This window comes from Mixophyes fleayi, chromosome 3 (genome assembly GCF_038048845.1).
Source record: "Mixophyes fleayi isolate aMixFle1 chromosome 3, aMixFle1.hap1, whole genome shotgun sequence".
NCBI lineage: Eukaryota > Metazoa > Chordata > Amphibia > Anura > Limnodynastidae > Mixophyes > Mixophyes fleayi.
The window spans coordinates 306,340,290-306,364,026 of NC_134404.1; the positions used below are offsets into that span (position 1 = coordinate 306,340,290).

General features: G+C 37.7%; 1 protein-coding gene across 2 annotated transcripts in view; it reads left to right on the forward strand.

The window, feature by feature from the left end:
• Nucleotides 1-23,737, forward strand: part of KIF16B (kinesin family member 16B) — a 238,413-nt gene that overhangs the window by 133,918 nt on the left and 80,758 nt on the right. For both annotated transcript variants that reach the window (XM_075203942.1, XM_075203941.1), the window contains exons 19-23: nt 2,431-2,484; nt 6,726-8,069; nt 10,300-10,458; nt 10,851-10,959; nt 14,171-14,221. In XM_075203942.1, coding sequence (XP_075060043.1) covers nt 2,431-2,484; nt 6,726-8,069; nt 10,300-10,458; nt 10,851-10,959; nt 14,171-14,221 — 1,717 coding nt within the window. The remainder of the gene's footprint in view (nt 1-2,430; nt 2,485-6,725; nt 8,070-10,299; nt 10,459-10,850; nt 10,960-14,170; nt 14,222-23,737) is intronic.

The window sequence follows — 23,737 nt, forward strand, 5'->3', positions numbered from 1 at the left end:
TCTTCAGATTATATTCCTGTATTTTTCTAATTATTTTAACTTCTAACACTATTTACCAGGCTCCTGTTCTGGTTCCATTTCATTTTTATGACTTTATTAATTTGGCTTCAAATTTTTGTTTTTAAGTCATTATGCCAATGTTTTTGGAAGAATAAAATATAATATAGACCACTTCCTTGTGAACAAAATAAGTAAAACAAGTTTCTGTGAAATGTTTAGAGCAGGAGAAATGTAAGGTGTATTCATTTTCTGAATAGCATGTGTTGTTCTGTATTTTTAATAAGAAACCAGAGTAGACATCAGTTGTTTCTGCCAGCATTCCATCTCTTCTTCAAATGATATTATGCAGATAAAATATGTATAGATATGTAGTAGAATATAGGAAAATAGTGCAACATCTTTATTCAGATGTCTGTCAGTATCCTGTATCTTATATCTACATATTAGTTATGGAGGAAAATGGCATTCAACAATGAACAGTTCTGATGGCAATATCGCCAAAAAGACAAATATAAAGAAGTCCCTCAGAGAAGTGTGTGTGTGTGTGTGTGTGTGTGTGTGTATGTGTGTGTGTATGTATGTGTATATATGTAGATGTAGATGTAGATGTAGATAGATATAGATATATATAGCTATAGAGATAGATCTCTATCTATCAGGCGCCAGAGGCATACCTGCCAAATCATATATTGTTAAAACATTGGTAAATGATTTACCTCTCAGGGCTAAGCAACTAGGCAGGACATGGCGAGCCTGATTCATTAATATGACGATTTTAAGTGTATCATCCGCACAAATCACTATGCACATGCCCAGATCTGGGAGGTACAGCCATGAACGCAGCCCAGTTCGCTTTGTGTTTGTACACAAAGAACACTTACGACAGCCTATGATTTTCGAGGATTGAACTGGACAGGGAAGGGGATTTTTGCTGTATTTAATGTACAGTAAGGATGTGCTAAATTCAATCGCATGCAGCCACGTCCAAACCCAGCTCTGAGTGTCTCAAAGTCACTTGTTTTTATGCCGTATCTCTTGCTCCAGGGGCTAGTCTGTCGAGATCAGTAGTGATGACAGTCTGGTATGCATGCTATAACATGTGTTTGCAATCAAGAGCAACAATAAAAATATATTTTATGTCCAGTAGACATTAACAACATTCTAATGTTTTTAATGGGGAAAAAATAAAAAAACACTTTTTTGAAACTTTTATCATTAATGCCTTTATTATTGACTTGTGACATTAGTTCAGTATTTTTTTATTTTCCTGTGTGTTCTTTTGTGAATTTATAATCTGCATAGATATTGGATGTATCCTGCAGAGTCTTATGTAGTAGAACACAGCAGACCTGCCCCCAAACTCATCAGTGCATGTAGCCTAAACACTGAACGCAGGTTGCGCTCAGAATATGTGCCTTGTTGAATCGGGCCCAGCGGTTCTCTGATAGCTACTCGGGTCAAATACTTCTCTCCTAGGAGCAACATGGTAACTTTTTATAGTATGGGTCAAGAAATAGTGATTTAGAAGGTGAAATGATGATGGCAGATCCAATTCACTTTAACAGTCAAATTATAGCTATGTTATTACTTATTTGTTATCAGATCTGTTTTTGTATTTTTTTTTCAACTTATGGGACTGTGATATTGTTTAAAATTGTGACCATACACACAAGATTGCACTATAGCTTTGGTAAAACCACTTTTTATTCTAAGTTTCAGTATAAAATCAATTGTACCCACAGAGCGCCATAATTTTTACTGTAAATATTCTTTGTTTTCTGAGTGGGCTAAATGTGTACATTTGCAGTAAATAATGTTTACACTCAAAATAGATTGATAAAAATATCTACCAATAAATACAGTGCTAAAGTTAATTATTTATGTCCTATGTGCTTATTGGGGTCAGTATTTTGTGCACATTACTGATGTATATTTTGACAGTAGCGCTGAACACATTTTGTTCCTTATTTATTTATTTTTTTCTTTCCTATTTTTCTTTTAACCTTTTCACAATTGATCACTTTGCTTTCTCTCTACCTCCGGTGGCAGCTTTTTCCCTGTAAAAGGACCAATCTGTCTAAGGTAGAGAAACTCAATTTCTATGTATTGATTGCCATGTCTGAATGTAGTGAACTTGCAAAGACTGTGCTAATCATTTATCTGTCTTATTTAACATTACCACTAAATAGTTTCTCCTAAGAAATTCATTTACATTTAAACTTTTAAATAGATGTGCCCAGCAGCTGGAAACCTAATTAGTCGCTCCGGTCAAACCATTTTTCATTTCCTGTAAAATCTGGAAAAAAACATAAACCCTCTTGCTTTAAAACTTCCTCTTGAATACATTTTCCATGGTCATCATTCATTGCTTCCATATTCTTTAATGCAAAGCTTCTTATTATAAATAAAGGTGTTCTTCTTTCTTACCAGACTGGAATTTGAAAGACAACAACGAGAAGAGCTGGAGAAACTGGAAAATAAAAGGTATTAAAACAACATAGTGCTGGTAGATGTGCAATCCAGTTTTGTTATATTATTGTCATTACTTTATAAGATTATTTTGGAAAATATAAGAAGGAGAAATAGGGAGGGGAGAGGGAGAAAGGTGATACGTAAATTCAGTGTTAAAAATGGGCCAAAGACCATAAATGTGGTAGCATGGAAAAACATTCGGTAATGAGCAAAGAACACTGGCTTAGATGTAGATGAATGATCAGTCGTCTTAAAGTCAATGGATTCCATATACATTATTCATTCATACCAGGTAGACGTGAGAGTGGGAATGGGGCCATGGTTTCAAGCTATTAACACGCGTATGTGTATGATGGTTCACAGTTCATAGATCCATTTATTAATTAATAGAATAATGACCTATGTGTTTCTGTGTCTAGGTATAGTAGTTCTAAAAATCACAAGGAATTGTCTAAGAAACCCTTTATTGAAGAGGAGAAGGGACATTGGAGCATCATGAGTAACAAATTAGATGGTTCATTAAGTCCTTTAGGCATAATGATTTACAAATTATTTTCAACAGTGTTTGCCAAGAGCTTAAAATTCTTGGACAGGACCACGTTAGGTCAATGCATCATCTACAGCAGGTTTTAATTCTACTCTGTGCAAAGCTATTAATCCTGTGGCATTCAAACTGCCTGACATCAGTGCGTGCATGTTCTCCATCAGATGAAGAATAGCTTTTGTATTGTTACAATCTGTGTCTTTAATCTAACTAAAAAGATAAGTAGGTAGTATAAATAGCAACTACAGGTGTCTAACATACATTACCTTAAAATAAAAGTCCACAATAGCTGACTTATTCTTAAAACAATCTTTTAGGGACTGATATTATCTTGGAAATTCTCTGCAGTGTTATGCAGGGGCAGGCTGGGCGGGGGACAAGGGGGCATCTGCCCCCCCAGGCCGGTCCCATAGTGTGTTAACTTGGCTTGGGTCACTGGTCCACCTGCATTTTTTTCCCTTTTAAAATAGGCTGCCGAGTCAGGTCTTGCTCCCTGGGACAAAATTTGCCAGCCCTCCCCTGGTGTTATGAGGCGCACAACCCACTGGTCTTGCCCCCCCCCCCCCCACATATTTATTGTAACAGATAAATATTTGCTCGCATTTGTTAAATAATAGATGTCTTGTGGCCTAGAGACCAGTAAAACATGCCACCAGGTGATAGTCCATGTAATCCTCCTCTGTACTCTTCCTGGCCTCATACTTTCCTTTTTATTCTTTCTGATTGTCCGTCAAACATTTTCATTTATTACATTATGAGCAGGAAATGTGAAGTTAAGGAAACCGCTACATTCTTTTGTTTTGTAATCTGCAAAACAAAGGTACCCCCACCCCATTCATATTTATGTATTTAAAATGTTAATCATGAAATATACCACACACTCTTGTGTAACGTGTGGCCCTGTAGACCAAAGCCGTTTAATAGAAAGGCATGAAGAAATTGGTGCTGTTTATCAGTTTCCGAGATTAGGCCCTTAATCTGAATGTAGTTTCCAGGGTGAGACATTCTATCGCAAATCAAGAGATGCCTGTCTCCCTTTTTTAATAGAAAACATAAAGATATGTCAGTCAGTATTCACTTGCAAATCTGTGAATTTGTGCGAGTACCTACACATCCATTACTTTAAAGTTTCACCGGCATAGAAAATAGTTTAAAAGCATATCTCAGGATGCATTTGAATAATTCAGAGTATAGCACATTTTGGGTTGAAAAATGTTCCTGCTTAGACTGTAAAAGTATTTGTCCTTAAAGCATCTTTGCTCTAAAAGAATTTATAGTAGTACCCTGAAAATGCTGCATTTTTGTCCCTTTAAAAGCAACAGCATTATTTAATGTTCCTATGCGGGTTTGTTAAAAGCATACAAAATGGCAAATAAGGTCTTGATTTTTTTATTTTGTTTTGCCAATTTTATTCCTATGCTTAAATTAGGGTGACTGTCATGGTATTTCTGTTTAAAATATAAACTTTGCCTCAGGCTTACTAACAGTGCACCCTTTGGGGTCTGCTTATCGGGCGATATGGAAGATTTTCTATTGCCCAATTTAACAATAAAAAGGTCGCCAAGGAGGCTGACCCGGCAATACTGGCTGGCAGTGTTATGAGGACTCTTACCGCTTCACCAGCCAGTGATAAGATCATAGGATCACTTGTACTTGCTTGAGCTTCCATTTCCAGATTTGCCTAAAAAAACATAAAAAGAAACAGAGAGATATAATGAAATGAATAAAAATTGTCTTAGCCTCTGTTATCACGTGAGATAGCGATAGGTGGACAGAGGCGCTGTCCATGGTAAATAGTCTTCCCAGTGTTCGAATGGGCACTCTTCACTAGTAGCCCTGAGTGTAGGCTAATGCTGGTGATAGTCTTCACTTGCCCACGATGGTAAATAGGGAGAAGCCTTAAATCCGGTGAAACATTGTTTTCACCAGCTTTAGGGCTTTTCTCCCTATAATAAGTGATGAGTACAGGGGGAATTATCATATTGGTACAACACTGTTTATTTCACCTGAACGTCTGTTAGGAGAGCCTGGATTGTGAGTATATTGATTTTTACTTACTGAGATTTAATGCTTAATACATCTTATCCATTTCCTGTTGATATCTCCTGCATTTTTCTCTAATTCAGCTAGAACATTTGTCCGTTAGAGTTGTTACGATGCAACAGTGTCTTAGACTATGATGGAGATAGATTGAATTAACTTTGCAGAGATGATTAGTCACAATAAAACAATGTCACTTATTTTAAATGACTCATCTAGCACTGGACAAACCATTCATTGTTTCTAGTATATTAATTACACTAGTATACCCGAAACTTTAAGTGAATTTAGCTGATCTATGATTACTTCTCAGAAAATTGGTTACATTTTTTAATTAATAAAAAATCATTGTCAACCATGTTGTTTAGTGTTAGCATAAAAAATCTTTACATTTTTATTTGAGTAAAATGATATATATTTATTTTTATGAAAACCATATGATTTTTCCATTCAACCAACTACAGTGTCCTTTTTTGGACATTATCATGTGTCCAGCATCAGGCAACTGTATTCATCAGTCATTGTCTGTATCATATGAATTTATGAGCAAGATCTGGGAACGAACAATGGTAAATGAGAAGTGATACCTGGGTATTGATAATTGACAATAAGGTTTGAAAAGTGTTCATATAGTATCATTTTCAAGCTTGTATGTCTTCTGATGACTTAAATGTTCAAACCCATGAAAATCAGCTAGAAATAGCCTAAAAAAATCTATATTTATTTGTTCTTCTTACTCCTTAGTGTTCACAGTTTTTAAGGAAAGTTACAAAATATTTGTAGGTATAGGTAAATTAAAACTCATCGGTTAGGTGCATAAGCACTGATGGGTAGAAATGTTTTCTTAATGAATCTGAATTCTTTAAAATGTATTCAACCTTTATACACCTTTTTATGAAGCGGCTGCAAAATGACAGTTTGTTAAGGGACCTTACAGGCTGTACCCACTTCTGGGTATCACAAGGAATTTCCTGGGAATGTCCTTAAATTACTTAATTTAATGAGCTTGTACCATGTCTCTGACTATTCCTCTTTTGTTTCAAACAGGGGATCGCAAAAAATCTTTCCTCCCTCACCCAGATGAGTGACACATGAAAAGCATGCTCCGTTTTCTAATGCATACCACGCATTGATCAATCTCTCCTCCCTCCACCAGCAGTAGCTCTTCCCACTGGTGTAGAGCACTTACATAGATCACGGGAATGGCAATGGCACTGTTAGCAAGTTGGCCATGCTGTTTAGCATGCTAGCCTGGTCAATTAGCATGCTATACCCTGTAGCCACGTAGCTTCACACTGGTGAATATGTGGTTTGGTAAAGCCTGTACAGTGCCTCTTTAAGCTGGAGTCTGTTTCAAGTAAGATGGTCAAGGGGAAAATTAAAAATTGGATCACATCTCGCTTTTTGCCATTTACTTTGTGTGTAATTGGACAATTTGGTTTCGTAGTTTGTAGTTACACATCTGCTGAAGGTTGCCCAAGCCTTGTCCTGGTAATTTTAAAAGAAGTGCTGTCCCTGCTCTGGGAAGAGGAATGGAAATATAATTTGAAATATTTGATTCGTTTTTAACAATCCATTAACTAGAAATGTGGATCTTTGGTTCTCAATGTATGGACGGAAGGTGTTTTTCTACTTTACCTATACTGCATATATTGTTTTTTAATTTCAGGAAAATGATAAAAAAGATGGAAGAAAAACAAAAATCTGACAAAGCTGAACTGGAGAAAATGCAGCAAGAAGTAGAAGATCAGCGTAAAGAAACAGAAATTGTCCAGCTTCACATCCGTAAACAAGAAGAGAGTCTGAAAAGGCGAAGCTTGGACATTGAAACCCGGCTGAAAGACTTGCTGGCCGAAAAGGAAAAATTTGAGGAAGAGAGATTGAGAGAACATCATGAAATAGAACTCCAGAAAAAGAAACAAGAAGAAGAGTGTTTTGTAAAAGTCCAGCAAGAACTTCAGAGACTTCAGGAACTTCACAATACCGAAAAGGCAGAGAAAATGGAAATCTTTAAAGAGCTGGAAAAACTTAAAAAGGAGAAGGATGAGCAATATATGAAACTAGAGGTTGAAAAAAGAAGGTTGGAAGAGCAAGAGAAAGAACAGTTGAAGCTTGTGCTTCGCCTTGAGGAACAACTTAGAGAAAAACAGGAGATGATCCAACTTCTCAAAAGAGATGATTTCTTGAGATTAGAAGGGGAAATTCAGGTTCTTGAAGATGTAAGAGAAGATCTTCTCCGAGCTAAGGAAGCTAGGTCTGAAGGTGAAGAAGATCCAGATGAAGTAGAAAAGGCAACAAATAAATACACAGCGTTTAAGAGACTGCAGTTAGAGCAATTGTCTAGCTTGGTGGGTGATTTGAACCAGCAAAAAGATTGCTTAGAGAAGGAAATAATTGCTGATCGTGATGTTCTTGGTGAATTATATCTTTCAAATATAGATCACAAGAAAGACGATGACTGTTCTTTGACCTCAACTCCTATGACTGACGAAGGCGACACAATAAGGCAAACAGAATACAGATTGCATTGTAAGGAGAGGCAGCTTCAGTACATAAACCAGAACCATTTGCCTGCCTTGTTGGATGAAAAACAAAGAACATGTGAGGTTCTAGATAGTGGTTTGCTTGGGTTAGACAAAACGTTATATCAGATAGAGAAGGAAATTGAAGAAAAGGCTGATCAGCTTGCACAATTCAGAGCCACTAGTGACCAACTGCAACAGCTGCAAGAAACCTTTGAGTTTACAACTAACATTGCTCGCCAGGAAGAGAAAGTTAGAAAAAAGGAGAAGGAGATCTTAGAGTCAAGAGAAAAACAGCACAGGGAGGCCTTGGAACAAGCCGTTGCTAAGCTGGAGCGTAGACATTCAACACTCCAGAGACAGTCTACAATAGATGTGGAAATAGAGGAGCAGAAGCGTAAGCTTGCGGCTATGGACAGCAGCCAGGAACAGGTTGGTCTCCAGGCAAGTTTAGAAGCGGAACAGAAAGCTTTGGAGCAGGACAGGGAGCGGTAAGCTTTGTTATGTCTTCCATTTTTATACATTATTTTCAGTAATTTTAGAAATGGGGAATAGTTTATTAAATACTGTAAATAATTGTTTTGGTTCATTTTTTTAGTCAAATTTAATTTCATGAATGCACTATTTGAGCAAATACTAAACAAATTATTATCCTCTATTACACACTGAATATTTTCAGATATAAACTACTAGAATATTTTTACGTATTGCCCATAGGCTCTTAGTCTGATCAGTTTTAACAGAGAACACACGTCTGGTTTGGATATCAGTTTTTCCCTCCAAACACATTCCTGAAGGTAGCAGACTGTGGGTTCCTTATCGTAATGTAATATAACTTTATTTCAAGTGTAGGTGAATAAAAGATGTGGCAGGAATTGAGGTTTGCTAAGGGTTCCTGGCGGGAGTTTGAGAGTGAGGAGTTGAGCTGTCAAAATTGTTTCAACAGTAAGGACATGTGCTTTGTAGGACGTTTTGCAGATGTATATACAAGTGTGTGTATGAACAATGCGATGGACAAACAGTGTATATTATATATTATTGTGCTTGCGTATGTGTTTTGCGTATGTGCTTACTGGAATGCTCTATACCCTGCTTGTAGATCTGAAGCTCTGTTATCAATACTGAAATGTAAGTTAGGTTAGATAAATGAAATAAGGAAAATCTACCGCCACTCCATCTTCTTCTGGCGGGTTTCTTATGGCTTGAATAGTTTGAACAGGAGGTTAAATACCCCTGTGAGGTTCGCATTAGAAGTGGAGAAAGTTTTTTTTTTTTTCTTATTTAATTTTATATCCTGTTTTCACCCTACACTAAAGTCTTGTTGAAGTTTTTCTCTAATACCTTAGACCAGAGGTGCTCAAACCCAGTCCTCAAGAGCTACCAACAATCATGTGTTCAGGATTTCAGTCTGTAGAAACAGTGGAATAATTACTGACGCAGAAAAATAGATTTACTCACTGATGCATGATTAAAGAAATCCTGAAAACATGAACTGTTGGTTTGAGCACCTCTGCCCTAGACCATAATTGGTATTTCTTTGTCAACAAAGGCTTGTGGGTGTGTATAGCAGGGAGCAGAGCATCTGTTGTGTTCATTTGAAGACTTCTTACATTTACAGATGTTCCGGCAGTGACATAACAGTCTACAACAAACTGTAGCCATTGGATCATTAGAATGTTAACATCACAATGTTTCTGCATAGCCAACTTCAGAATGTCCATGTGTAGGCAAGTCTAAAATGGGAAGGACTAGGTCAACAAGTAGCCATTATGGGCATTTATATAGCAAAAAGTAGTAACGTGAGGATCTTGTCAAGCTGCTGCTGTTGTCAAATACACTTCTATATGAAACAAAATGTATACATCTAAATTGTATTATGCGCATGCGAGACCCTGAACCACCTTCATATTTTCTACGTTGTACTATCCTTGGGTTTTAAATGACCTCTAAATCTAAAATACAAGTCAATTTATTTAAATTGGCTATTAATAATATGCAAAAATATGAAAGTGAAAGCAGCATATCAGAAGTAAGTTTCAGATGCAGAGTCTGTAACGGTTGATAACAGAGGATAATCATTTGCAGAGCAGTAGATAAGTTAATGTTAAGTGTCAAACATCTTGATTTCTGTTCTGATTTATTATTATTATTATTACCATTTATTTATATAGCGCCACTATTTCCGCATCGCTGTACAGAGAACTCACTCACATCAGTCCCTGCCCCATTGGAGCTTACAGTCTAATTTCCCTAACATACACACACACAGATAGAGAGAGAGAGAGAGAGAGAGAGAGAGAGAGAAAGACTAGGGTCAATTTTGATAGCAGCCAATTAACCTACTAGTATATTTTTGGAGTGTGGGAGGAAACCGGAGCACCCGGAGGAAACCCACGCAAACACAGGGAGAACATACAAACTCCTCACAGATAAGGCCATGATCGGGAATTGAACTCATGACCCCAGTGCTGTAAGGCAGAAGCGCTAACCACTAAGCCACCGTGCTGCCCAAATTATTATTACAATATGTATTTTCATCTTGAATTAGCTTGTATCATTTGCTTAGCACCTCTTTAAAGTTAAATTTTAAAATACATTTCACTGTTAGAACAATGCAGATCGTTTCTATTGGTCTTGTTTTGTTTGTATTGGTTTTACTCTTTTGTCTTTATTTGATTTTCAGTGTGGAGTTTGCTATTATGTTTTGTGAAATATACACAGGTTATCTCATGAAATCCAGCAGCTGAAACAGAAGATACATGTGACTGATCCTCTTTCAAGGAACCTGTCGGGAGCCCTGGAGGAAAAGCCATCCCTTGCTAACTCTCCAGCAAGCCCAGTGAAATCTCAGTCACATTTGCTTCCATTGACTGATGACAGGTATATAGTCATATTTAAGCCCCTTCTAAGTGTACATGGTAAAACATAGCCACAGCTATAATAACGACATTATAGGCTTTTATCGTTTTAAGAGAGACTATTGTTACTGCAGGTTGCATGCTAAAATAAAATATTATTGTCGTAAAAAAAATATACTTTACTCAGCTTTTAAAGTATGTGTGCGATTAAGTCTAAATTACAAGGTGCACAGTGCAGTAAGTGGATATTGCTGACAAATAGCTCATTTTGATTATGTTTGCTGCTTTTTAAACGCTATACAAGAGTGTAAATTGTAAGTCTTAAGTATGTGAGAAAGCTTGTTTGTCCCTTTTATTGAAAGGAGTACGATTTACTTTTGAAACTGCATGATTAACATATTTATGATTATCCAGAATACATGCATATATTGAAGAAGAAGTGCAGAGACGGCTTCAAAATATAAATTTGCCTTGCGAGGACCTGAGCAGCCTCAGTATGTCCTACTCTTATGAAACTGAAAAGGTAGGTAATGGCTTACAAGACACTGCATACTCTTGTACAGTGAAATACATATGTGATATTTTATTCAGTGTCTGCTTACTGGGGATTATATATTAGATTGGAGAGCCTTTGCCCAGGTACCTTCCTGAGGAAGGTTCTGTTGACTGAAACATTGTCCGATTACACCAGTGAGTGCTGTTTTTATATTTGCTTTTATATAATATTTGGTAATTGTGTGTAAGGTGCAAAACAATAGTCATCATCGCCATTTATTTATATAGCGCCACTGATTCCGCAGCGCTGTACAGAGAACTCATGCACATCAGCCCCTGCCCCAATAGTCTTAACCAGCACGAAAGGTCCAAAGGGCTTAGTGAAAAAAGAAAAGAAAATCTTACAAATGGTGACCTTTTCCACCAATTTGTAAAAAAAAAGAGGAGCATGATTTTTAGATGAAAAGGTTAATTAATATGAGAATGCATGTATGTATAATAAGGCCGGTGCTAGGGTCCACGGCGCCCTAGGCATTTTTAAAAAAGCGCCCCTCCCCCCGCAAAAATCGCCTCCCTCCTCCCTCCTCTCCTTACCTTGTCTCACCACCGCCGCCTCTCTGCTCCGTCTCCTCCCCTCCACTCACTGACACTAGTAAGTGGAGGGGAGGAGACAGAGCAGAGAGGCGGCGGTGGTGACAAAATAGCCTCTTCCCCCCTCCCCGTGCATCTGAATGCTGTGCGGCGGCCGTGACAGGTATGGTCAGCGGTCGCCGCACAGTTTTAAAGTATTTTAGAATTCTGTGGCGCCCTCCAGAGCCCGGCGCCCTAGGCAAGTGCCTAACCTTGCCTAATGGGAGTGCCGGGCCTGTGTATAATAACTGTGTCTGGAACTGAACCTGTCAGGGCCTTCAGCCCTGAATTCTGTGTTGCTGGTCTGGTGCTTTGCTTTATCTGTCACTTCTGTGAAGAGCAATTCCTGAGATCCTATTCCCTTGTGATTACTCAATGAACTTAACCTGTTCCTAATCTGTGGCCAATTAGAGGAAGCTCTGGGCTCTTTACACAAAGCAGCTTCATATTCCTGTTGCCTGATTATTGTGGTTGTTACCTCTGACCTCACCTTGCTGCTTCTCCTATTATTACCTGTGCACCGAAGCAGCTTGGCCTTGACTACATTGCTCCTTGGCTGCCCATGTACTGACTGTGCTCCACTTCTAACTACACTGATCTTTACTTTTCCCTGATTACTACTCTAGCAACTGGACTTCTTTTCTAATAAGATACATTACATACTAATTAAAAAATATATTACAGTTTGGCAAATTTAAAATTCATTTGGGTTTAACAGCATTAGTGTTTGATGAAACTTGTCCAGATTAATTATTACATTGATTTAGTGTTTTTTAATATCCTTTTAAGTTGAAGTACTAGGTACAAATCCTTAAGCAACCCGATTGATGGTATTGTTGAGAACAGCAGCAGTCCAGCAGGTTTTGTGTGCAGCCAGTGGCTAGGGCCAGCAGTAAAACAGCTAACTCATAAACGTGTTTCATAGTAGTTTGTTATTTCTTATGCACCTGCCACATTGGTGATTTAACAGCTGCTTGAATACTGTATAGCACTTTACAAGCGGTGTTTCTTTGGGCTACATGAAACATACTTGAAATATTGAAGAGCTGCTTTCCATAGCTGTTTTTCTATTGTATGAAAACTTCCTACACGTCCACACTACTATTGACTTTATGAGCCATCTTTCAGCAGCCTGTGGCAGTGTCAGGTGGGTGCTTTAAAGCGATGCCACTTTCTGATTAGGATGCCGTGGCATTTTAAAGCAATGATACATGGGAGAGTGAATTTCAAAAACAAGTTAGTAGAGAAGGCTGTTCACCTGTTACAATACAGCAATTCTGCCCTCAAAGCACTGCATGGCGCATTTTGACAACAGAATCGCTAAAGCGGGACAGGCCAGCTGCAATCCCCATTTGCTTTCAGGATAAGCTGATCGTATCATCACTTTAGAATACAGCAGCTTCCTGTTTGTAGTTTGTAACTGGAACAGGAATATTTTTATACATGTAATGCGGAGGTTCTGGGGGAAAGTCAACTGAAGCACTTTAAGGGACCTATGGGGCTAGATAAAGAGCATGGCTGTCCAAAAGTATAAAAGGCTTCAATAATATTTACACATATATATCTAAAATAAATATTAAAGATCTTTCATATAAACATGTAATACTGCCATTTTTACCTAGCACATTAATCTCCCATCCTGTATGTATATTAACGGACGCTGCACAGAGACTTTTTAAGCCTCTAGTTGAAGATAAGAGAGAAGATTAGCTTCCATCCAGATGCACTGCAAACGTATATTCAGTGCCAAAGACGTCTGCTGCTGGAATCACGGTGTATAGATTTGTGAATGGTCGAAATGCTTTTTTCATATTGGATTAAGTTATGTTTTGTGAAGTCAAACTGGAATAAAAATAGACCAAGATAAAAAAAAAATACACTAAACAGGATAATACAGTTTAACTAGAGTTAGTTGAACAAGATCAGTGCTTTCATACTGGGCTGCCCTGATGCATCTCTCTATAATTGTATGTTGTGAGAGCAAGGACAGGTCCACGGTAATAGAAATTATCTCCTATGCTTAATGTTATAACATAGACCTTTGATTACAAATGTTTTCTTACATTTCTGCTAGTATTATTTACCTATCCAATTTAGTGACATTGGTATTTTTGCAATCTCATTGTTTTAGAAATTGAAAAACAATTACCTAAAAACAAACAAACACCCTGTTAAGTTTTATTTTGTTTTGATATCCCCCCTCCCTTTGTATAACACTCACATACAAAGCTTCCAACCAGACCTGTTCGGTTCAAAGCATCATATTTGGTGAAGTTTGGTACTTCATAAATAAATGCTAATAAATCTTCTATATATGTGGAGACTATCTATGTGTGTGTGTGTGTGTGTTTGTGTATATATAAATCGAAAGATGTAAATAAAATAAGTACAGTGTCTCCCTTGCTCCCCCAAAAAAACATATTCTCCCACCTGATTCTGCCAGACATCAGTACGCAGCAGATGGGTGAATATACTCCACACACTCCTGTGGATAGAGTTCCTATGTAAAATAACATGTCATTTAAGGAACAACTGCATGTGGACAAGTGTTGATGTCATATTACTGTTGTTCATATGACTCTGTTCTTAAATGTGTTTATTATTTTTAGGGGAATGACAATTTTCTAAACGGTATCAATAAAAGAAAAATGAAGTATGAGGTATGTATGTATCTATCTGCCAGCTTGTGTTGTATTAATCCATTATTGATTGTTTAATTTGCATCACTAATTGATTTGGAGTTCTGTTGATTGATGTCATTTAAAATGCAAATTTGGTGGTGGGGCTATATTTTACCATCCTTTATTTGTAACAGAATATGTTTTAAAACTAGTATTACAGGCTTGGTGCAAAGTTCATGCATCATTTCCTGATACACATTTCTAAACCTTAGTGGGAGCTGCCATGTTACTTAAAGCTTTAGCTTAGGCTGCAATAGTGACATCTATATGTCCATAAACTTGAAAATAGTTGCACTGTCTCTTTCTAAAGACAAATGTTGGAGTAATTTTACTCCACAGCAAAGGTCTGCAATTCATGTTTGTATAAAAATGTGTGTTTGTAAGTAGTGCGTGTTCATGTTCATGAAACTTAAGGACTCTGAAATTAATTGTTACGTTCTAGACCAGCAGTGGGCAACAGACGTCCCGCTGAGCCATCGCCTGCGGCCGTCCAGCCAACTGCTCCTGATTATATCAGAACAGGAGTAGCCAACTTTCTTATCACATGACCTCCCTGCTCTCTCTCTGACCTCTGTACCGCTTCGTTGAAAGCTAGAGGGCCGCGCATGCTGTCTTTCAGCTATTTCACGTTGTCCCTCACTGTTCTAGACTCAGGTTTTGCTGAATTCGAAATGGTGTTAACAGAAGATTAATGGTCTGATTCATTAACAAATGCAAAACGAAAGTAATATGCGTTTTTTAACAAACAAAAAAAATACACATGCATCGTGTATACACACGTCCGTATTCAATAGGAGCAGATCTGAAGATTCATCTGTTGATGAATACAGGTCTAGGTTCGCTTTGCTCTAACATATTAAATACACTGCAATATACGGCTAATACATATGTGGATGATAAAGTCTCTAAATAAAGCACAGAAAAAAATATATTCAATTAATATCATCTGTTAATAATATAGTCATCAATAACAAAACTTTAAAAAAAGAAAAAAATATTTTTTTCCCCATAAAATGTAGTTATTAGGATGTTCTTAATCCCAACTGTACATTAAATACATTTGTACAGTTGCTCCTGATTGCAAACATATGTTCTAGCATGTATACACAGCCGTCATCACTAGTAATCAGCACTTAGACTAGACCTGTAACTGGTGCAAGTGATACGACTGAGCTTGACACAAGCATTAGGAGTTCTCACAGACTTCCGCGGAAGTAGTACAAACTCCCGCATGCTGCCCACTTCCCTGATGACTTGGGGGGGGAGGGGGTTTAATGAGGCAATGCACAGTGAATCCTGGCACTGCTGTACTATGCCAGAAATAGCGGCATTGAACAGCAGGGGAAGGGCTTAATGACACGACTCGCTCCGCCCTATCCCCCCTTTCCCCCCCCCCACTCGGCCTTAGGATTTCGCCACGTGAATTTCAATAATATATATAAATATTATATAATTTTACAAACTATGTTGTACAATAATTATACTATTGTATTGGAAGGGCTCGGCATCCTAAGAGATATGGCAGCCCTGTTGTTCTTAATACAGTATCCAACAGAGCACTTAGAGCTACAGCTAAACTATATCTAGTGGTTGTTTGCATTGAAACGTGAGAGCATTGGTGGTTGGATGTAGTAACAGAGCGCCTGATGCTGAGTTAGAAGTGAAACAAAAAAAAAGGAGCAAATTTGCAAAATCATGCACCCCTTGCATTACACCATGGTTTGTCAAAGAGGAAATGTGCTCCTTTTTTTGTTTCGTTTTGCTCCTAACCTCTGCAACCGGCCCAGAGTGTGCAGAATAATCTATGCAGGAACCCCAAGTACTTGCTTACTATTTATTTATAAACCAGTCATATCATTCACTTTACTGTTTACTCTTTTATCACTGGGATCTGCAGCTACATGCAGTACAGTGTAATATTCCACAAGCTAGCTACAGGACTGTCTAGTAGTTCTATTGGGAATACTGGGAAATATTTATAACAAAGATTAAAATTTGCTTACAAAATTAAGATCTTGGAACATGATCATCTAATCATTTATATTAAAACAATGCTGTTTATAAATAAAGCGATGGAATGATGGGTAATTGCTAAATCTGCACAAATCACAGAATGATCTCTCTTCAAGAATTAAACATGTGTATAAAGGAAAAGATTGTTTCCTTTCTTTAAAATCTTAAACAGAAAGTACAACATCCTCAGGCAAATTGTGGAAAGATATCTATTCCCAAGATCGGAGCCATTTCCTCTCCGCCTACGAGACAAGCCAGAATGACATTTATTGAAAGACAGAATCTAAATGCTGTGACTGCTAATATATATTCTGGCTTCACATGTAAATGTTCTTCCTCTCGAGAGAAACATTTGAAGGAAAAGAATGAAAAAGGGAAAAATGGATCATCCATTAGTGAATATTTTGACTTTCTGTCTGACACAGAACGTGCACCAAGTCACCTTCTCAGTAGAAATCTCTCTAACAGCAAATCTGCTCATCAAAATATCTCATCTGCTTCTCAGCAAACTCCTGCCAAGACCAAAGGGAAGCATTTAGAAAGTGTATCTGGTGACCGCGATTTCTTTCAAATGGAATCTGACCGGACTTTCTTCCAGCAGATGTCCTCCTCCAAGATGAAGATGGCTGATAATGAGCAACCGGAGTACAATGATATATTTCATTGTAATCTCCCTGAGACCAATATGCTTCCTGAACATGATTTAAAGGCGAACACATTTTGCAGCATAACTCACCAGGGTATCCGCCAGCAGCCTGGTGTTAACCAGCGTGACTCTGATTCTAACAGAGATGGCTCCTTGTGCCAAGATACAACACATCATAAATACAGTCTGCAAAATATTTATAGCAATTTTTCTTATCTTTATAAAGATCGGCAGCTACCAACAATACAGAATATTCTTCAGCACGCTAAGGAGTTATGTAATGTACAAACAGATAGCATACAGCACTTTCCAGGTTTCTCATGTATTAAAAATCTGCAGTTTGTGAAGTATTTTCAGTCAACTAAGTCAAACGAAGGACAAACCGATGTAACAGTTATACATCCACATGAGAACAAGGTGGAACTTTACAGTATTGGTCGATCAGACACAGAGTATATAGAAGCTGACCAGCCAATGCTTTGCAAGCTTTCTCTAAGGAAGAACACAGAAGACGATGGAAGCCAGGATCTATTTAAACATGAAGATGTTCTGCTGGAAAGCGGCAGTTTGTTCCCGCACAATTTTTTGAAGTTCCCAGATAAGCTGTTGAAAATTAGAAACCAACATGTGGATGACTTTCTGGACGACTTCCTCTGCAGTCTGCCGGATTTGCACATTGACAAGAATGAATTTAAAGGTGTATACTGGCTTTCTGTTGGCAGTAAGTGTCACCTTGTGCCTCAGCCTGCATGTTTACTTGTGTTCACATCAAATCTTTACTTTATGTCATTTTCTGACACAAAGTTTGTGCTTTTTTTTACTGTTCCGCTCATGTTTTTGCAAGAACTTCACATCAGTTTTGGAGGACAAAGTATAGACCTTCTTGGGTCCTTTGAGGACTCTCCTTTGACTATATTTACATTTGAAAGTCGCTATACTCTACGGCTATGTCAAGACTTGGCAAAAATGCAGATGACTGAATCGGACTACGCCAAGTCTATCAGTCATCCACTCTTGAGTAGGGATCTGATGGAGCTGTCAACTGACTGGAATGCAGAACTCTCTGACTTTGTCTGTACTAATGGCTTTAAAGTGACTTCTAATTTCAGGAATGCATTAGCTGACATGGTTTATCTCCTTTATGAAAATATAAATGGCACAAAACCACCATTAGGAGATATGCGCCTCTTGCTGTACACAGCAGTGATGGTAGAACATATGCATGGGCAATATGTTTATAGATCACTGGCTCTCACAGACACATCCATAGCTCTTGTGCATGATGACGTTTTTCACCCAGACTTGTGGGTCACTGGTCCTTCATCTTTACAATTTGACCAAGTACAGATGCACAGTTTGAGTGATGTAAAATGCATTATATTAACAGACGGGGATGATTTAACCAAGATGGCCATTGTTTTTTCTAGGAAGGACAAAGAATTAAACATACACACAGACAAAAGTGAATTGCTTACACTTACTTCTCAGGCTCACTTAAAGGATACCTTGTCTACAGCTCCTGATGTATGGAAAGTTACTCTGAGTTCATATAAACATGCACTCTTCCTTATAAAGTATTTAGTATCCTAGCTTACAAATAAAAAGGAAAAATATAGTCCCAACATTAAAAGGAATTGCATGTTTCCATACTGTATCTAAATATGAACAATTTGTCATTGTGAAGTTCCAAAGTTGCACAATTGTTTTATCTCTCTTGAATTATGCATTTACAATCCAATACCATCAGTAATGAAGATTTAAAAAAAAAATGTGCTGTTCTTACCATAATTAGGTGTTTGTAGAAACTGAGCCTTGTTTGGACAGTTTAAATTGTTTTAAATGTTAATTATTCTTTAAAATAGAAATGTTTAATGATAGATTTAATATTTTTTTGTGTGGCTTTTTTATTAAATTTAATATAGGTATGCAGAAGAAAAATATGGATGTAAGTTTGTTAGGCAGAATAGATGCAGCATCAAGTGACATTCCAATCTTTACACAGGTGTTATGGGGCAGAAACAGGGAAGAAAGGGTTCTAATTTTTACATAGTAGTCAATGATAGGGTTTAATGCAGCGGTTCCCAAAGTGTGCGCCCTGGCTCCCAGGGGTGCCGCGGCGCTGTCACAGGGGTGCCGCGGCCAGCAAGTGAAAAAACAAACAAGAAAAAACTTGCCAATCTAGAAACCAACACCTCGAACTTTTAACTGACCACTATTCGTTGTATAGAAGGGTTTCACTTCCGGTTTGATCTCATTTCCGGTTCACGGTCTGTTCTATGTCACTTTTGTTAGGGAATTTAGAGTAAAGAATCAAAAGGCACGGGTCCTGTGTGGGAGGGAGAGAGAAATCGTTGTTCTGTGTAGCAAACGCGGACATTCCCATCTCACCCCAAGCAAGATACATGTTGTGAATATGCATCCTCCCGTAACTTGCGTGCAAAACCTGTAACAGACACCCCCTCCTCCTCCTTTTTTCCCACTGAAGTCCTCTTAGCAAGGGCTGCAGTGCTACAAAGTACCTCCAAAGTGGCCTGATCATAGATAGCAGAGGAAAGGGACAGGTATCGCCTATATATGAATACATTATTGGCTTAAGGATATCGGTAAATCATCTACAAGTTCAGGGCTGGTCTTCTCTAAAGTGGGATGTGGCCAACTTGTTACTGTCAGATTGTTTAAAATGGTGGGAATGGTGCTGTTTTTAAAGTAATTTTCAATTTGCATTCTACATTTAAAAGCTGAAGTACAAGACCACAGATTACTAGAAGTATAATTTGCAGTACATTTATCATGTATCATAGATAATGTTGTATAAATGATCTAATTCAGTCTGTCAAAATTCTGTTTTTGTATCTTGTCTTAACGGTAACACAATTATTACATCCAAAAAGTATTGCGGAAGTGTCAAGAGCTGTGTGTATTGTGTCTGTGTGTGTGTGTGTGTGTGTGTGTGTGTGTTTTAGTAGTGTAACTTTGTCTGAATGAACAAAATTCAGTTAAATTTTTTGGATTTATAGATTGTATAATCTGGTACCGTCAGAGCTGCACTAATTAAATATACATTTTTTTCATTCTAGTGGGATATAGATATTTTCATCCGATGTAAAATTTAAAAGAATTAAAGGTTGATATTTATTCAAAAACAATGCAATTTTCTGTATTGAATAGTCCTCTTACCTCTCTGTCTGTATGTATTACCCAGTATTGTTTTATCAATGTTTGTTCCCAATTGTAAAGCGCTACGGAATTTGCTGGCTCTATATAAATAAATGTTGTTGATGATGATACTTTGATAGGGAAGCTGTTCATGACCGACACTGCAGTGTGTGGAAGGAGGGCACAGAGTGAGTTAGCTGTAAATTATTCTTTGACAGAAATATAATTGAAAAAAATATATCATCATCATCATTTATTTATATAGCGCCAGCAAATTCCGTAGCGCTTTACAATTGGATAAATATATAAAAGTATTATTTTCCCTTGGATTTATGTATATTATTTTTGCATACAACTAAGTATTTCTGTCCGGACCTAAATACTTTTATAAGTAGCTGGGTCAAAAAAAAAAACGTAAAAACAGGACTGCTCAGTAATTATTTTGGAGGGGTGCCTTGAAAAAATTATGGAGACCCTAAGGGTGCCGCAAACTGAAAAAGTTTGGGAACCACTGGTTTAATGCATTAAATATGTAAATGAGGCATGCAAAACAGATAGCACCCCACAGCATGTCGCAGAAGATATGGCATGCAAGGACATGGAGTATATTTGGTTAAATTATGAAGTGCTGGTTCAACATTCACCCCATGAAATCTTAAGTAGCATTATTACAGTAGCATTTAACTCAACATTCTACTTCGCTAGGGGGTGCCACTCATATGAGAAAAACATTGAGGTAAACAGAGCAAAACCCAGAGTGTCCTGTTGCAGTATACAGCAGATAAAACCAAAGGAATTTACCGATACCTTTAGCTTACCCAGAAGATATGTTAGTAGTACCACATACAGCATTCTACTATACTAAATAATGTTACCCCAGATAAAGAAAAATACCAGCCAGTCAGCAGTCGTAAGTATACAATCCCCAGAGTGTCCAACTACAACATGCAACCTGTAAATCCACCTGGGTAAAAATGAAACCATTATCGTCCATATTAGGGTCTTTTGATCCAATCAAGTAGTTGCATCTGTTGGAGTTTGCAGAAGGTGCAACTCACTTTTTTGAATCACACGCAGCCTTGCAGGGAAGAGCATAGCCTACGGGAGCTGGAGCTCCCACAAATTTGTCTAAACTGGTATAAATTGCCCTGCTCTTTTGGACATCGATGGAGGAATCCAGGAACAATTCCACCCATTGGTTTTGATACGTTAAAGGACCTTATTATGAGTTTTGGCAATTAAAGTGCACGAAAGTACCCCTTGTGATAGACTCCTTGGGGTAAGGATTTGGTCTGGTCTTTCAATTGCGAATTTGTCGGTGAACACATTTATGCCATAATACTGTATCAGCCATTTCTCTAGAAAAGTTTCTGGGTTTGCACCCTCTATCTTTTCAGGCAACCCACAAATTTAATATTGTTGCGCCTTAATCTCTTTTAAATATCCGATAATTGTTGTTTGAAGGAAACCATATGTAATTCCAGATTGGCAATTTGGGTGTACAGAATTATCTTCCAAAGGGGACATGCGGTTTTCCACCTCGCAGACTCTCTACCTGATTTTCTGCATATCTTGCTGCAATAAGGTCAGGTCTACCTGTTTTTCCTCAATCTTTTCTGTTACCCTTCTCAGAGGGGTTAATAGCATGTAGAACATCCTGCAAGGTTAAGAATTAAGGAAACTTCTGGTTGCCGCATTGGTGCCAGAGTAGTAGATCTGGGCTGCACACACTGGCCGCAGATATGAATCTGCACAAAAGGGGTTTCTGTAAGGATTCAAAGCTTACCACCGCAATCACAAGTAGGTGATGTATCAGTTTGTAAAACTTACTGTGGCAGGATAAATAAAGGGCTTTGAGGCTTGAGCTTGCAGCAATGTGTTACACACCATCCTCAATAAGGCCACACCCCACCCCTTCAAATCTTAGTGATAAAATGAAAATGGGTCTGGGTGGGGAGGGCTTCCATTTCCTTACAGACATTTACTCAGCTAATCATTTTTGGTGAGTAAGAATTAACAGGGAATGTCTGAGCTTGGTGAATTAATTATCATATATCCACAAGACTATGGCTCACTATGTATTGCATGCTTTTGGACCAATACGGGGTTAAATTGTGTAGGTATTCCAATGAGAGACCTTTGAAGCTGAGGTAGTCAGTAACACTGGAGTCAAGCTGAAACACAGAACGCCATAATGGTTGCAGCTTCAAGCAATACAAAACCACATGAGGGGGATCAGTTCTTCGTACATTCTCCAACAGAGAGAGGAGGTTTTTGGAAAGATCCTGTAAACCTTAACATCAACAGAGTAGTAGATTACAAGAATCAATGTGACTGGTGCAGTTCCAAGGCAACCCGACCTTCACCATCATCATCAGAAGCAGCAGCTATTTATATAGTGCCACTAATTCCACAGCGCTGTACAGAGAACTCACTCATCAAGTAAGTCTTACTGAAGATATTCGACCAGACAGCACAGGATGGGGAATCCAGGTCTGTTGCTAAGAGGAGATTCTTGCAGAAGAGATCCTGAGAATATATAGCTAGTTCTCCATTTGAGTAGACGCTGGTAGTCCTCTGATTCTAATATTGTTATACCTAGAGTGATCCTCCAGGTTGACCAGTTCATCATATATAGAAGGACCTCATCATAGACTTCATGAGCTTTAATGAGTTAATTATTTAAGGCACAAAGTCTCACTAGCCTTCAAAGTGATCCATTCTGACTCCAAGCTCTGCAATATCATTGCTGATCTCCTTTAGTGTCAAGTCTTCCCCTATAGAGTTAATGAACTTTCTGAGATAATAGAGCAAAGCCTGCATTGCTTGGTGGGTGCATTAAGTATCGTGCGGGGGGGACTGAACTAGGATGGGTAACTTGTCAATGGTTGTAGACTCTCTCCTATGTAGAAAGGATATTTGTGAAACTGATTTCCCATTCTCTATGAACTTTGCTCTAACAATACATTGATCTAGCAGTGAGTTAGCATCTCTTCTTTTGAATGGCATTTTACTGGGCAACTGTCAGCCCACTTTATAGGATGAGACAGTCTGCATTAGAATATTGGTGTATGTCACAGAAAAAGAAGCATATATATGTATTGGTATACTGTAGTAGTTTATTTTTTTTTACAAGTTTGGCCGAATAGCCCATGTTTTCACAGTGGAACATAGGTGTTCAAAATGCATCTTTATCTAAATGAAAGGCCTGCTTGTGCTATTTATGTAAACACCACTGCTCAATTAAAAACAAATTATATTGTTATTCTTGTGTTCAGTTTCCCATATATGTCTTATACTATTATGTTTTGTGATTTTGATTTGTCACAATATCTGGATGATTTTACATAACAATGAATAAATTTCTTTATTGGGAATATAATAATGTTATCTGTATTTAGTGTATTTCATTTGTTGCCATCTTCAAAATTACCAGGATTTTATAGGGATCTACTCCAGACAGTTGATTTGTAATAAATTTACAGCACAGGATTATGAAATTAAGTTTATTACTTGGAAATTGCATTATGTTGTATGTTTTTCCTGTTTCCCTATTTTATTTAAAAAAATAAATGTGTTTACATACCAACTATAATTTTATTATTCTTCATTATTAGAACGCAATCACAATTATGTTGGGGATGTGGCAGTCAATTTAGATTGAAATTTTATTATGTACT